This window comes from Corvus hawaiiensis, chromosome 9 (genome assembly GCF_020740725.1).
Source record: "Corvus hawaiiensis isolate bCorHaw1 chromosome 9, bCorHaw1.pri.cur, whole genome shotgun sequence".
Classification (NCBI taxonomy): domain Eukaryota; kingdom Metazoa; phylum Chordata; class Aves; order Passeriformes; family Corvidae; genus Corvus; species Corvus hawaiiensis.
Window position 1 is genome coordinate 10,461,793 of NC_063221.1, and position 15,222 is coordinate 10,477,014.

Here is a 15,222-nt window from a genome sequence, read left to right on the forward strand (position 1 = left end):
GAATTAGGGCAGTGATAAGTTAATTTAGTTTATTCCCCATTAAATTCTGGGATATGAATAGCTCATGAAGAAGAAGAAACATTTGAAAAAAGGCATTGGGAAATGCAGAGCTAAGTTTCAAACAGCTCAAAAAAAGCAGCTCTTTTGGCTATTCTGAAAGTGATTATATTTTAATAACTTTCAAAAGGCCTAGGATGTGTTCATGCACTTGCTGTATGTTTTGTAATTACCAGAGAGTTACATGGCAGAGTATTTAATTCCAGTGTCAGTATATGTGTTAATACAATACATTTCAGTTCTCAAATTGGTGGCATATCCATATGTCTGAGAAGTGCTCAGTTTGCTTAGAGTACAGATTTTACAGGTACTTGTGCATTTTTCAGAAAAATATCCAGATTTAGTAGATGTGACTTTTCTTGCAGTACTTACCATATATTCCTCAGAATTTAAAACTTTGTATTTGCTAAAATTTGGGGTCTATCTTTCTGAATATTCACAGGATTTCTTTTTTAAATTGATTAGTATATGAATTCAGAAAATATTATTGTTCTAAGTAAGTTATATAGTGACAAATTTAAATAATAACGCACTTGAAGCAGGCAATCAGCACTGAGCTAAACTGCATAATTTAGTCCAGCAAAAGAATTCCCAAATGACAGAGTGGTATTTTCATGCTCACGTTGTAATGATTATATCTCTTACTGGATAATTTCAAACAGAAACTAAGTAGACAGATGGCAAGGAGAGGAAAACATCCAAACAACTATAAATGTACATATAAAAGAAAGTGGATTAGAAATTGAAAGAGCTGAAAACTACAATTAGCCATTTAATTGTATTTAACTTGATAGTTATCTAAGTACTTTCCACTAGGACCCCTGTTCATCATAATGCTCACAGACCATGACATTTGGCCAGGAAATTCAGCCTGGGTTGCCATCAGAGAGACCAGAGCTGGTGAACAGAGTAGGGAGGCTCAGGGGAGTGTGAGAGTGGAGGCTTCCTGGGAAGCAGATGATAGAGCTGCTGGTGCCAGGAGAAGGAAGAGAGGGTCTGGAAAGATGTGCCACAAGGTCAGCAGTGGGTGAGTGCAGCTACACATGAATGGGATGGGAGAGAAGGAGGAGCTTTGCTGCAGGAGACATTTTAAAATTAATCAGTTCACTGAGCTTAATGAGTGATGTGAAAGTACCTACCTATTATAAACAGCTTTAGTGGATTCATGTTGGCATCAACAGTCTGCTCCCTACTCATCTGAGGCCTTCAGCATATGCTTGACTTTCAGCTTGTACTTTGTTCAGTTAAGCATACGTGTAATGTTAAACTCATTATCAAAGGCTTCCTGAACTGCGGATTAACATTCTGCTGAAGTGGGGAGCACAAACACAACACCAAATGTATTGAGTGTTACCTCTTTGACAGTAACATAACGTAGCAATGACCAAGCAGATTTTTCAGGCTGTTCCTGGGCTTGGGAACGCCTGGATTCTCACTGAGGCAAGAAGGGCAAGTGCCAAGAGCCAAGGCCCAGGAGGATTGGTAGAGGTGAATGTGATGGAAGGAGGAGATTCACTGCCAAATAGGCAGCTCATCTCTGTCTTGGCCTCAGAGCCAGAATGGCGCTGTGGCAATCATTGCTGTGGCACAGCTTCCCCACAGTGGACACACAAACTGGGTGTGTGAGGTGCCAGAGGGCCAGAGTTTGTACTGGATCATGGGATGAATCCTGGGGCTGCTGCTGCCTGCCCACACCTTCCCTTCTGCTAGACCAGGACAAGGATTTTATCTGTGAACACAGTTGTGATCCGTGGATGAGGCACGCTGAGACAACGCTGGGCACAAACAGTACATTCCTGTGCCGTGCCGGGGTGAGGAGCCGCCGTGGCAGCTGGGGAAGGCTCCCCGAGTACGGGCAGGCTGATGGCACCTGCACCAGCCACGGCTGTTTAATACCAGCCCTGGCTATAAACAAATGGGAGTCCAGCCCCTGCCGCCATCCCCTTCTCTTATCGATCCTGCTATGACACCTCCTGGTCCTGCAAGTGACCGGCTCCTCCATGAGCAGTGCAAGATTATAACACAACCTGATGAAGCTCAGAGGTCCTGCGCCAGCTGCCAGGAGTGTGCCTTTTAGTGAATCCAGTGTAAACAATAACTACAAAACAAACAAACAAAAAAAATAATACTGAGGAAGAGAACAGGCTAATATCTAACTACTATCTAAAAAGATTGAGAATGGGGATGTTTCGCCTTTTCACTTCATGTGCTATTGGTGTAAGATAGCAGAAAAAACTCAGAAAGCAGAAGTGTTCGTGAGCTGACTGTGCGAGGAAACGTCAAGTGCTCGCGCTGCGGGTGAGGAGGAGCGCCGTGCGCCGGGGCTCGGCGGCACACAATGAGCGCGCCGGGCCGGGCGGCTGCGGTGCGGGGACAGCCAGGCACGGCAGGGCGCACCATTCCCCGCGCCGTCCCCAGCAACAAAGGGGAAAGACTCCAGTCCAGCTCCCAGACAAATCTGCACCGGGTTTGAAAAATCACTCGGACCTGCCGAAGTAAAACCTTAACAAGCACAACTGCCTTTTGAATCAAAGTCTGCAGGTTTGCAGGGAGCAGGCTGAGGAGGAGCACGGGCAGAGATGGCTCGTAGGGGGCTGGGTGCCCCGGGTGTGCCCTGAGCTTGAGACACGAGGAGAAAGCAGTGAGGATCAGCACCAGCCCTTTGGACAACAGGCAACTCGGCAGACGATGTCCTATCAAGATGAATATGGCTCATTCAAGAATTAACTCTCTACTCATCTTCTACCTCAGTTTTTTGCTGCTCATCCATTTAAAAAGTAAGATTTGCACTTTTTCTTATTGTTCTGACATGTCCTCTGGGGAGATGGTTAGACATGCACTTCTAGCAGAAAGCTTGTGTTGTCAGAAGGCTTTAAAAATTTGATGGAGATGCCAAAAAGATTTGGTCCACGAAACTAAGTTGTATGAACTCGTTGCTTGATAGCTTTCCTGATCTCTGTGCTTCAACTTTTTTTTTTTTTAATAAGGAATGAAAGCATTTTGTTGCTTCACATATTCAAGGTACAGCAATAAATTATTCTGCTAAAACTGTACATATACTTTAAAGTCTGCTTTTTGATACCACTCATTCAGTAAATCTAAACCTTTCTGATTGAAATCTAGACTAATTTATCTTCTGCTTAAACTGTTCATGTTACATTTTTTAGTAGCATTGCTTTATTATATATACTTTTTTAATTATAACTTCTAGAGAAAGCTGTTATTAAACAACTGTGATGTGTTTGGTGTTGTAAATATGTCCATTATGAGGGAGCATGAAAGTCCAACTACTTTTATAGAGAAAAAGTGTTCTCGGCAAACTTCCACATAAACAGAAGTGTGCAAAATAGTGGAAGTCACAATGGGTTTCCTTGATAATTGTGTCAGATGGCTGAGAGTAAATACAAGCCAAGGAGGCTTAAATGGCCTCAGCTGGTGAGGCTGCTGTGTGTGTATGAAAAGCAGCAGCTCTTGAACATGTTTAAAATGAAGATCTGCGGGATGTGTGCCTGAGGAGGCTGTTTGATTTGTGTCTGTTGCATGTGAATAGCAATAACACAAAGCTTTGAGCAGCTGCCATTAAACAAGAAGACTTGGCATTAGCGTACAGTGTTGTGTAATCTGGGTCACCTTCTGTTGCTGCATCACTCAAATTGTTACTTGGACAGTTTACAGCCCAACATAAATTAAAGACTAAAAAGCAAACAGATGCAGTTGGATCAACCAGCACTGGAAAAAAAAAAATCCCACACTTGAAGATATAAGACAAATACAGAATGTCATAGAAACATCATTTTATGCTAGTAATTTTCTTTTTGGGGACGTGCTGATGTGAATCAGGGAAGCCAAAGTGCTTTCTCTAAATTAACTCACAACAGGACTGTATATTTCTAAATTTTGCCAAACCGGAACAAGGACATATCCTAAAAAAGGAAAAAAAAAAAGAGACTGGACCTTTAACTTCCACAAAGCAATTTTCAAAGTCTACATCCTGTAGAACTAACTACCAGAAAGTCCCTAAGACAGAGTCTGCTATCTAAGTAAAAGAAAGTAATAGGAGTAATGTTAAGAAAATTTCATTTATACATGAGGCAGGCAAATCTGAACAAAATATAAAAGCTTTGGGAAAGGGAATTAAAAGTTAAGTTCTTATAAATTAAGAAGGTCACATTAAAAACATCATCCACAAAAAAAAAAAAACATTGCTAGAAAGTAAACAAGAAAAAAAGCCCCCAAGAATCAGTTTAAAGAAAAAAGATAAATACAAAATTTGGCTTTCACCTTGGGTGAGCTTTGCTCAGTGCAGGATGCCAAAGGCGAGAAAAGTAATTGAATATCATTTTATGCCTTTTCCTTAGCCCTGTTAACTGGGATGACACCTCAGATGTGGCACGGGTTTTCTCTGGGTTACGGCCATATGGCCAGTCTCAAGCAAGGGGCTTTTCAGTCTTGGAGGATTCTCTTTCTCAGGTAGAACTGTGGCTGTTGCAAAATGATGTGATACAAACTGATATACCAGGATGGAGCAGCTGCACTGGGAGCCAGAATCAGGCTCAGGACCATCTCTCTATCAGTGCTGTGTATTTAACGATCTCAATAGGTATTTTCTCTTTAGAAAGTTTGTACATCATTTGAAACTGCTAACAGTTCCTGTTAATAAAAACATAACTGTGAACAGATAAGACAGAAATAGAAGCAGAAGAATTGACTGCAATTACTTTCCTACTTAAAAATTAAAGCTGAGAAAGACCAAGATAGAAAAGCTAAGGATAAAATGGAACAGAGCTGATTGATGATATTTATAAAAGTTGTATCAGACATTATGTTTTTAGAATCAATTTACTGGACTTGTCTTCTCAAAGGATTCTCATCTTAGGTCCTGCTTAAAGTCAGGATGTTCCTTATAACTATTTATTCTCGAGAATTTGGAAAATTAATAGTATTTTGAAGCCATGAACACTGTATGCAAGCATTCAATACAAGCTGGGTTATATGGCATTTTGTGAATATAATTTGTTTCTACAAATCATACCAAATGAGCTACTCACAGAAAATTAATCTGGGGACATCCAGAGATGCCCAGCTCTGTGTGAGGAGGGACCATGAATCATTAGGTACAAGAGTTGACAGGAAGCATGTCCCAAATCCAGCACAACACTGATAACTCAATGCTGCTGTACTATTGTCTAACAGGAATTACAAACATGACACTGTGGGCAGAGAGCTGCTTATGAAATAGAGGACGAGAAATTATGATAAATACAGGTATATTTACATATGTCATATCAGTTTTGGAAGTGATTCTGTCTGAAGTCAAGTTCAGAATCTTTTAATTCAACATCCAAGTACTGATATTTTCTTTTTTTTTTAACAAGTTTTACAATGGATTATCTATCACTACTGCAGAATTGCCTTTCTTTTCGCAAAAATTCAGAAAATAATATTTTAAGCTCAAAACTATTGCCCAGATAAGTTGTGGGTGCCCCATCTCTGAAAGTGTTCAAGGCCTGGTCTAGTGGAAGTTGTCCCTGCCCACAGCAGGGGGTTCAAACTAGATGATCTTTAAGGTCCTTTCCAACCCAAACAATTCTGTGATTCTATTTTTTTCCATTTTAGTGACCTTTCAGCAGAGTTGAAAAAAATTATTATTTACTTCAAAAAAAATGCTTCATAAGTTGTTCAAATATTCATAAATTAAGAATGGAAATTCATATGGGACTGCTGCTAATGTGAGCAAAATATCTGAGCTTTACTTGCAGCCTTTTTCCACCCCTCTGAGATGCTGGCACTATGCAATTTTTCCCCGTGGACAAGAACTCTTAATTTCCCACAACTATTCCCATTACTCACGAAACTTCTAATTACTGCTTAATTACTGTGTTAGGAATAAAGCTCTGCTTATAAAGAGATTTGTGGTTTTGCTCACACTGTTCATCCCTCCTGCACACTCGGATGATGTAAGGAGCTTTCCAGCAAAGTCTTGTTAGCGTGGTTTGATGAGTTCACAGCCCACTCGGCAGCTCCTCATTAGCCCTCCGTGGAGCTGAGCCTGTCAGAGCTGCACTCAGCAGCCTCTGAGCACAGGCACCAGCAGCCCTGCCGCCCTGCCTCCCTCCTGGCTGTCACACGTTGCATCTGGAGCACAGCAAAAATGAAACATCCTTCAGATGTCTGCCATCATCTTCCCTAAGCTAAAAGCAACAGCTTCTAGACCCACTTGTAATGGTGCCGGGTTGGTTTTGTTTTTCCTTTTCATTTATATATTTTATTATGGATAACATCTCTATCTCTGGAATGAAATGAAATCTTAAGAATGAAAACTAGTAGCCCTGTAACTTTTAAAAAAGGCAATAACTTCTCCAAGATAAATGTGTAAAAGTGACATTAAGAACACCCCAACCATAACTGTATTTGAGTCTCTCAGTTCAAGTTCTTACAAGTCATCCTTAGGGTGCTACACCTACCATTCCAAGAGCAGAGTAAGGATGTCAGGTTACAGACCGCCTCTCTGCTGTGTGCTCTGTAACTTGGGAACTGTCACCACGGAGAACCTCTGGAGGTTAAACATTTCCCCACATCCTGTTCAGTCATTCAGAAATTACAGTGCAAGAAATCAGCATCTTCAAAAAATTTAGCCCTCAAATGACAGTGATTTTGGCAATACAGCACAAATACTTAATGATGTGTTCACAGTCATGGGACAAAAAGGGAATTCTGTAGCAAAGATACTGATCAGTCTCTGCAAGCAGGTGTTGTTTGTGACTAATGATGTATTAGGAAAGAGTCTGATGGGCAAGAAAGGAGGTTGTGCAAAAGGGTGTTCTATCATTCATGCTTAACCAGCAGCACAGACCTCACACAGATCTTGAAACCCTGTTATCCTGTTTATGTTATCCTGTATCCATGATAATGTACCAGAGAAACTGATGCTGGAAAGTTAAAGCATTTCGTACAAGCAGAGGATATAAACCTAATGTTTCAATATATACATAAACCTTTCAAAGGTGCCCTCACACAAAGTTTGCATATCTATCTATCTATCTATCTATCTATCTATCTATCTATCTATCCATCCATCCATCCATCCATCCATCAATTTATCCACAGTTTTTTGTTCTCCCTGTGTTACTTTGGTAAACCTAAAGCACCCAGGGAGCCTTTTCCTTGTGCAAATCTCTATACCTTTTCCTCTCTGCTCGAGGAAGCTCAGAAAAAAGCCAACCCGGTGCTGTTTAGAGAATGCTCAAATTTTGATGGCCAAATTGTGTACTTCCCCACTGAAAAGTTACAGGGAAAGGCAAATATTTTGCTGTTATGCATTGACAGTAAAATGACATGTAAGACACAGGAGAGCAATCAGACCACTATTCAGTACTGGCTGTATCCAGTTTTGAGTGCTGCTGTGAGCAAGAGAGAGGCAATTAGGAAAATGCTGGAAAGGCACAGCAAAAATAGAAAGACATTTAGAAAGATGTGCCCTCGGAGAAAGGGTCACAGGAACAGAAGCCTAAGGGAAGACATGATTACAGTCTTACCTCCACAAAGGAGAATGGCAATCAAGGATGGCGATGAGATCAGTTGCTCCCTGTGACCTCTAGAAGGGCAGGCTCTGGAAAATAATAGATTCCACATACATCAGGGAAGATTTGTGTGAACTATCTCAACTGAAGGGTAATTAAGACTCTATATCAGAACTTTTTAATGAATGGGTTAGATAAATATCTGCCAGAGATTGTCTAGACTGCTGTCTCACAGCTGGAGTTACACAGGCAGCAGGCAGTCGGCACTACCTTAGGGGTGATCTCTGAAGATCGTAGGGGACAGAGCCCCAGAGAGGCACAGGTGGGGACTTGCCCCAAAGGTTGTGGTGGCACTGAGGCTCCAGGGTAGCTCAGGCACAGCTCTTGGGCAGGGTGAGGAGATGGCTCCCTTCCCTTCTGCACAACTGGGGATTACCTGCTGTGCAAAACAAGGGCAGCCCTGAACCCAGCCCCCTGTGTTGCTGCAACAACAGAGTTGTTGCCTAAATTTCAATGAGAAAGTAATTTACTCTCATTCTTTGAGACATCAAGAACCTACTCTTATTTTTTGGTACCCTAGACTTAAAATAAGAACTGAAGGTACTCATTACAACGAGGACAGATAGTACCCCCATGCTAGAGATTATGTAGTTTGACTTCTGGCTTTTGGAGTGAAATCACTTATATTTTCACTTGCATTTTGAGTATACTTGATATGTCGGCAGTATGATGCAAGAAAATGTAATTAATAAATGGATTATCAATATCAAAATTTTCATGGTCAGAAACCTGAAAAGGAATGAAAAACATGGATTGCCTGCTGAACCTGCCAGCTTCTCACTTCATATAAAAAGGAAATGCAAGACTGGAACGTTTTGCACAATAACAAATAGCAGTAGATTCCTAGGAAACTGTTCTAACTGGCCATTCTGGATACAGTGCAACAAATTAACATTGGAGTAGGAGTCTTCGTTCTGCTTATTCTGCTTCATCTAAGAGAAGTTTAACATTTTATTTTAATGGAGAAAAAACCACTCATTTGTGAAATATCAAGGTTTAAATATATATGTGTATATATATATCTCCAGCCAGCTACAAAGCAATAAATAAATATGTCTTAGTCCATGTTGCTTAACTCTCTCTAATAAATAAGTTAAAGAAATAGCAACCTAAGTGCCTTTGATCCTGCCTACAGGGGTTTGCAGCCAAAGACTTCCCAGGGATACTTCTACTTTTGGGTTTGTTTTTATAATTCACATCCCAGCATTAAGAAAATATTTTAGACAAGGCCTCAATCTCTAGGCAACCTTGAGTATTCCCTTTGCTCTTTGTGATGGCCAAAAAACAGACAAAAGGTCCTGATATTTACGTTTTCTAAGGGAAGCTTTTCAAACTAATTGACTCATCTGGAGTCACAGACAGTAGGCAGCAAGGAGATAAGTGATACATATTATTTTCTAGATTGGTATTACAGATTAATTTGTTGGGTTTAGGGACTGACATGTTTTGTCAGCTCTCACTGTACTTCTCTGTTTCCTCAGCCATTCCCAGTGCCACATTGTATGAAAGCCCTCTCACACCAGCAAACAGCAAAAAAACCCCAACAGCTCAGATAAACCCTTTAACAATGAGATTCTTATGTTTACTTTGTATTGATTATATCTTACTCAGCCATAAAATGGGTCAACAGGAAGCTGCTTCCATCTTTTGACAAAGACTGCAGCTGACAGGGCCTCTCGGCGGGCACCACGCAGCTGCCACTGCAGCTCTGCAGGGCTCCTCCAGGCCTAGCAAAATGTCCCTCTCCAGGCATCAACAAAGCAAGGCTGCTGCAACTTCAGGGTTAGGGCAGCTTCTGCCTGCCTGGAATCTTATCAGCGGGGACAGAAATCAGAGTATTTCAAGGGCTAAATATTTCTGTGGGTAGAAAAGGGGCATGGGCTGCTAACCCGTTACACACAGTGTCCCCGCTCCAGCAGCCGAGGATCAGGGCACTTTCCTGGTGCGTCCTTCTGTGCTGGGAAATGCTGTGCCTGAATAATTGTGGCCTGGGTGGATGCTGGGGGGAAAGAGAAGAAACTCCTTGCTTCTTTTTACTGCTCTTGCTTGCCTACCCAAGGCTGAGCATACTGGCAGCCTAGCCCCTTAAACCTTTCCTTGAATAATGAGACAGACAAAGCATCTTTAACTGCATTAGTCAGGGGGTTTGCAGACAGGACACATTCCTTCAAAGTGCCCTCAATCACAGTGACTGAGATCAAGGCTGTGGGTAAACAAACAAAACTTTGTACCTCTCCCTTAGAGCTCAGCCATGGACACAATGGTGTGACAGTTCCTTTGCTGAGGTTTTTGAGAGGTACAACTATGTTCCTATACTGTGGTGCTACCAAAGTCTGACTGCCCTCTGAAATAAAGGCCAGAGATGCTCTAATTCACATCCAGGCTGCCAGGGAGGCTATGGGCAGCATGAGAGGCAGCATACACTGGCCACACTCTTCTCTTGACAGTTCCAGTCTCCCTTGGTGGGGTTTCCAGCAGGGATGACACAGAACACTTCATTAGCTCTTTCTTCCACAAGGAGGGCCCTAACTCTGAATTTGACTGTGACACATTTCTTTCTTTCCTTGAATGTGAGCTAGAGGACTTTGAAAACACATAATTTGACAGGAAGCCAAAGCAAGGGCTCAGAAAGATAGACAGTCATCAGTCTGCAAGGATCCAAGCAACTGCAATTTAAGTAACCTGCACTGACAGATTACCCACAGCAGGGAACCCATAACTCTCACTGTAATAATGTGGCCTTGAAGAGACATCTGTGTACAGCAGTAGCTTCAGACGTGTTTAGCTAAGCTTCATGACAATTTGTAGGTACTTCAAAAGCAGCTGTGATACTGCTCCTGGTATGGCAAACCATCCATGAGTCTGAACAGAGTGAGCGTCCACACAGCTCAAAGAAGAGATCAGGCTCTGGTATCTGCAGTGAAGAGTCTGCAGTGTAACTCACCACCCTCCCAACAGCTGGAAAGAGAGCCCCTGAGAGTGTGTGTGAACTAATACACATCACCGTGCTGATCCTCGGGCATCAGCCACCTCTGTTGCAGGAAGGGTGTGCTGGCTATAAGAAAGGCAAAAACACTACTACCCCTTAGTTTCCTTTGATAACCTCATAAATAAGATACAGAAAGAGAAGGCACCAATCTTGTAAAATAAGCAAACAGTGGCTGCATAACAAAAGAAACGTGCAATGCCAGTGAGAAGAAGCCAGGGAATGACACTGATGTATCAGAGATTGCATCAGAGCTATTAAATGGGATGAAAATGTGCAAGGCTCTTGTAAGCTCTTCTTTTCCCTGTTCAATCTTAAAAGAACTCTGAAAGCCAGCCTCCACTGATTCCCACCATAAAATGTAGGAAAATATGAAAAATGTGTTTGTGGAATGATGATCCAAGTCTTTTTGATCCTTATCTGTATACTTATTTGGAGCAGAATGCAAATAGGTGCCTCTGCAATGCAACTGCAAAAGGCAAAAATCTGGCCATCATTTTGTAGGACTCACCAATTCAGCCTTTCTAGCTAAACCCATCCCTTCTCTCTCATTAAATACAGATGACATTTGTAATTCAATTTGCAATACTAATGGTATTGAACATTTTGCAAGCCTCAGTCCATGTAAAAATGCCCTCTGTTTGATATAACAAGAACTATCTGTTCTGTTTTCTCTCGAGTATGTCTTAAATGTCTGATTCAATTTAGTCTAACATCTTCCCATTTTGGAGCTCGTGGAAAAGTGCAAGAAGATTAAAGTTACTAAAATCAATGGCCATTTTCACATTCAAAAGGCTGTTTCCAAAGAACATTGTGTTTCCCAAAAAACAAGCGGGCAACTTGGAACTTCCACCATTTTCCACAGTAGTGAAATGACAAAACTGAGAGGTGTTTGGAGCAAAACTTTAATGGAATTAAACAGGAGAAGGAAGGATTGGAACTGAACACGTTTGAAGGATCTGGATATAAAAATCTTTCCAATAACAGACTGACCTAATGATCTGACAAGTGATAGAAAGGAATAAAAGGGAGAAATTTAGTTCTCTGCACCCAACAGAACAAAATCAGATGTATTTTTACAGCACTCCTATTACAGCCTTAAAGCCATAAACACTCCATACTTCATTTTGTTTGGGGAATTGCCCACAGATTCATGCAGGCACTTTGTGTTTCCAGAGATGTCTCTAAGTGTTCTCACTGCCCGGGGACCAAAAAAAAAAATACCTTACAGTGGCCCTCCTGTATCCCCAGCCAACGCCTCCAAGCTGGCAATAGTTTTGCTGCAGTCACACAGACATACATTGTATGTACTTTTGCTATTCCACAAGGAACCTTGGGCAGAGTTGATTTCGGTTTTTTTTTTCTGGTTTAACTTCCTAAGTTAAATGCGCAATGCCAGTGAGAAGAAGCCAGGGAATGACACTTTGCATTTCAGTGAAGATGCTGTGTTATGTCCAGCAAGGACCAGCATGGCTTTCCTTATGAAACCAGGAAGTTAGGGGTTGTAATCAAGAATAGTTTCTTTTCAAGGAGATGGAGAATGATGTCCTTTGAAATATTTGAGATTTTGAGATTGATACTTTGGCTGGCAACAATTACTCTGCTTGTTACAATCCAGCTCTTAAACTAAACGCTGAGGGGACTGCATTCTTCAATACTACTAGAAGGAAAGGGAGACTGTTATTACACTTCCTGAGATTTTTGTGCAACAGATAAGCAGCATCAGAAATGTGTTTGCATCTTGAATTGCACCATTTCTTCTTTGGGTGAACACAGAAACATGTTCTAGAGGGCACTCACGCAACAACCTGCCAACGCTATTTAACTGTGCTTCAGTTTCAGATATACTGTGTCAACATTTCTACAGACAGGGGAACCCTTTCCTGACTTTTATTAGCATAACTACAAACACCCAGAGAGCTGAGAGATGGATTTTCCTGCCTTTTAAACCTGCACATCTTTTATGTCAGGGCTCTGAATCAGCCTGAAGAATTTTGAGTCTTCATGGGTGACTGCTTCTTTTCTGCAATCCCTGATGAGTGCCACCACTTCCATTAACCACAGGCATGTGGTTACACATGCTTACAGTAAACGTGGCTTTCCAAAAATGAGAAACTTGTACTAAATCATTTCAGAAAGTTCCGAGAAGTAGTCACATCATAGACAATGGGTGCTGAGCTTTCTGCTCTAGTTGACACAGTGGCTTGGACTAGATGATCACCAATAGTCCCTTCCACCCCTTTCTGTTCCATGTGAATCACTTGGATTTTAGCTGAGCCCATTACTACAATGCTGGCAAAGCAGTCACTCCAGGGAGTGTATCAGAAATGCTGTCCCACCAAATCTGACACATTTTTTACCATTCAGTAATAAAAGGTCTTTAGAGTTCATTGGAAGCTGGTTAGTGACAGGAAAAACTGTGAAGTGGAAAGTATGAGGAAAGAGACTGCAATGTATATTTCAGACTCCTTTTGGAAAAAACAAAACAAAATTCAGTTACTAGATTCATTGAAAAACCAAAGAAAAAGTCTCCACGGTGTTACCGCTGTAGTGCTGACTTAGTTACTGTCTCTTCAGGACCCCCTGCAAAGTAGTAGGAATTTGGATGTGCCCCTGAAAAAGACCCCATGCTCAGAAATGTATCCAGACATCAAGGATGAAAACAGTCTTAACACAGAGGAAACTCCTATGTACAGAGGAGAGCTTGAATTCTATAATGATTGTTCAGCTGCCACAGGGACATCTGTAAAACTTGTCACTTGCCTTTAAAAAAAAGGTCTAGTGTTTTTAAGATCTTGACCTCGATGAGAGGTCCAGTGGTTCAGCCTTTCAAACTGCAGTCATGCCCTATTCCAGCTATTACATGCTTCATTTCTGTTAATCTTCTCTAATTAGTTCTGCTTCTCAAGTGAAGTCTTGGAATCTAACATTTTTCTGTGCTAATACCAAGGGCTCTGCTTTCATGTTCAAGGTCAGTCCAGCATTTCACCTTGTAAAACTCATTTGTCCTCCCTGCACTTAAAATTGTACATTGAGTTTGAGTTTAGACATCAGTTTAGACTCTCTCAAAGACATTTGCAGACTTTAAATTTATCCTTAAAGGTGTGGTCGTGCCCAAAGCCAGCAGAGTCACACAAATGTGGAGGAACAGACTTCTTTTAGATTCTTTCTCTTCCTTGCAAATGTGCAGAGAAAATTTCCTCCCATGAAAATAATTTCAGCTTTTTCCTTGTGAGGTGTTTTGCATGCTTTACAACAAATAAGCAGATTGGGCCTCAGAGCTTGCAAGGAGGCACATGACAGCTTTATAGGTGAGAATGCTGAGCTGAGAAGGGCAAGGTGAGTACCTTGCTTGCAGTGAGAGAGCTGTGAACACAATCCAAGTGATCTCCCTGCTCAAATCACTAAAATTAGATCTTGTGTTTCTCCCTTCATCTGTTATACACACACATTAATATAGATATGTATTAGGAGCAGGACACAGAGTTTTCCAGATTCTTCTTGTGCCTGAGAGATCTGTACTATGGCAAGTATTTCTTTTTTAAAAGTGGCATTATTGTTTATTCACTCTTATAACAAATGGAGGCACTTTTTGCATGTGCAATTTCCATTGCTAACTGTAAGAATTTCCATATCACTTCTTTTATTTGATGACTCTTAGCTGCCTCTTGAAGGGATCAGGTCACTCACTTGCCATCCCACAGCCCTTCCTTTGTGATGACTGGAGAGATTCAGCGATTACTGGAGGCACATGATGGCTGAGGTGTGAACACTAATGGCAGGAGGCATCTGAGCCCCAGGCAAGAAACACACTCTTCTCCAGCTGATGCTCAATCCAAAATGGCAGAATATTTTCAGGTTAAAAAACCTTAACTGGGCAAGGGGGAAAAGTCAACCTTCAGTGATATAGAACCTAGACTTGGAACATATAAGGAATAACTCATATTCCTTGGAGCATTGCTGCTGTAGCTGGGGGTAAAATTGGAAGTTCATCTCAATGGGTCACCCAGGCTCGATGCTTTTATATTTAATGGTGTCATGAATTGCAAATAAGCATAACCCAGAAACAGGATAATGGCAGAAAAGCAAGCATTTTTATGGTTCGGTTATTTCATATGCAACAAGTAGGAAAATCTGTTAACTATTCAACCTACTTCCTTAAAATAAATGATAATAAATATGTAAATGCAATATGTGGAAAAGACTTGGCCTTTTCAATTTTGAATAGTTAACACTTAATTCTTGTATCTGAAAATACAATGCCTGAAATATTTTGTGGAATTTATGGAACTATTTACAAGTTCAATTTTCTTAAACCTCTCCAGTGGGATTTATAAAATGCTATTTAGAAAGCATTGATAACAGCATATTTATTTTTCCAGAACTGCAATTGTATTCATAAATGTCCATCTAAACCCTCTTATATCTGATTATCCTGATGTCCAGAAACAGGACAGAAATAGCAGAAAACCCTTTCATTCTCCACACCTCTAAGGTTGAGGAGGAAGGAACAGTACAAGCACAAAGATCAAATTCACAGACTTGCTGCAGGACCAGTGCCTAATTTTAAAACCTGAAAACTGTTCTAAAGGTTAACAC

The 15,222-nt window shown here is 41.1% G+C and overlaps 1 protein-coding gene across 4 annotated transcripts in view; it reads left to right on the forward strand.

The window, feature by feature from the left end:
• The first annotated feature begins 2,377 nt into the window (after window positions 1-2,377).
• CRB1 (crumbs cell polarity complex component 1) overlaps window positions 2,378-15,222 on the forward strand; it is a 143,969-nt gene continuing 131,124 nt past the window's right edge. For all 4 annotated transcript variants that reach the window (XM_048312179.1, XM_048312180.1, XM_048312177.1 and 1 more), the window contains exon 1: window positions 2,378-2,834. In XM_048312179.1, the coding sequence (XP_048168136.1) occupies window positions 2,759-2,834 (76 nt within the window). In that variant the 5' untranslated portion in view covers window positions 2,378-2,758. The remainder of the gene's footprint in view (window positions 2,835-15,222) is intronic.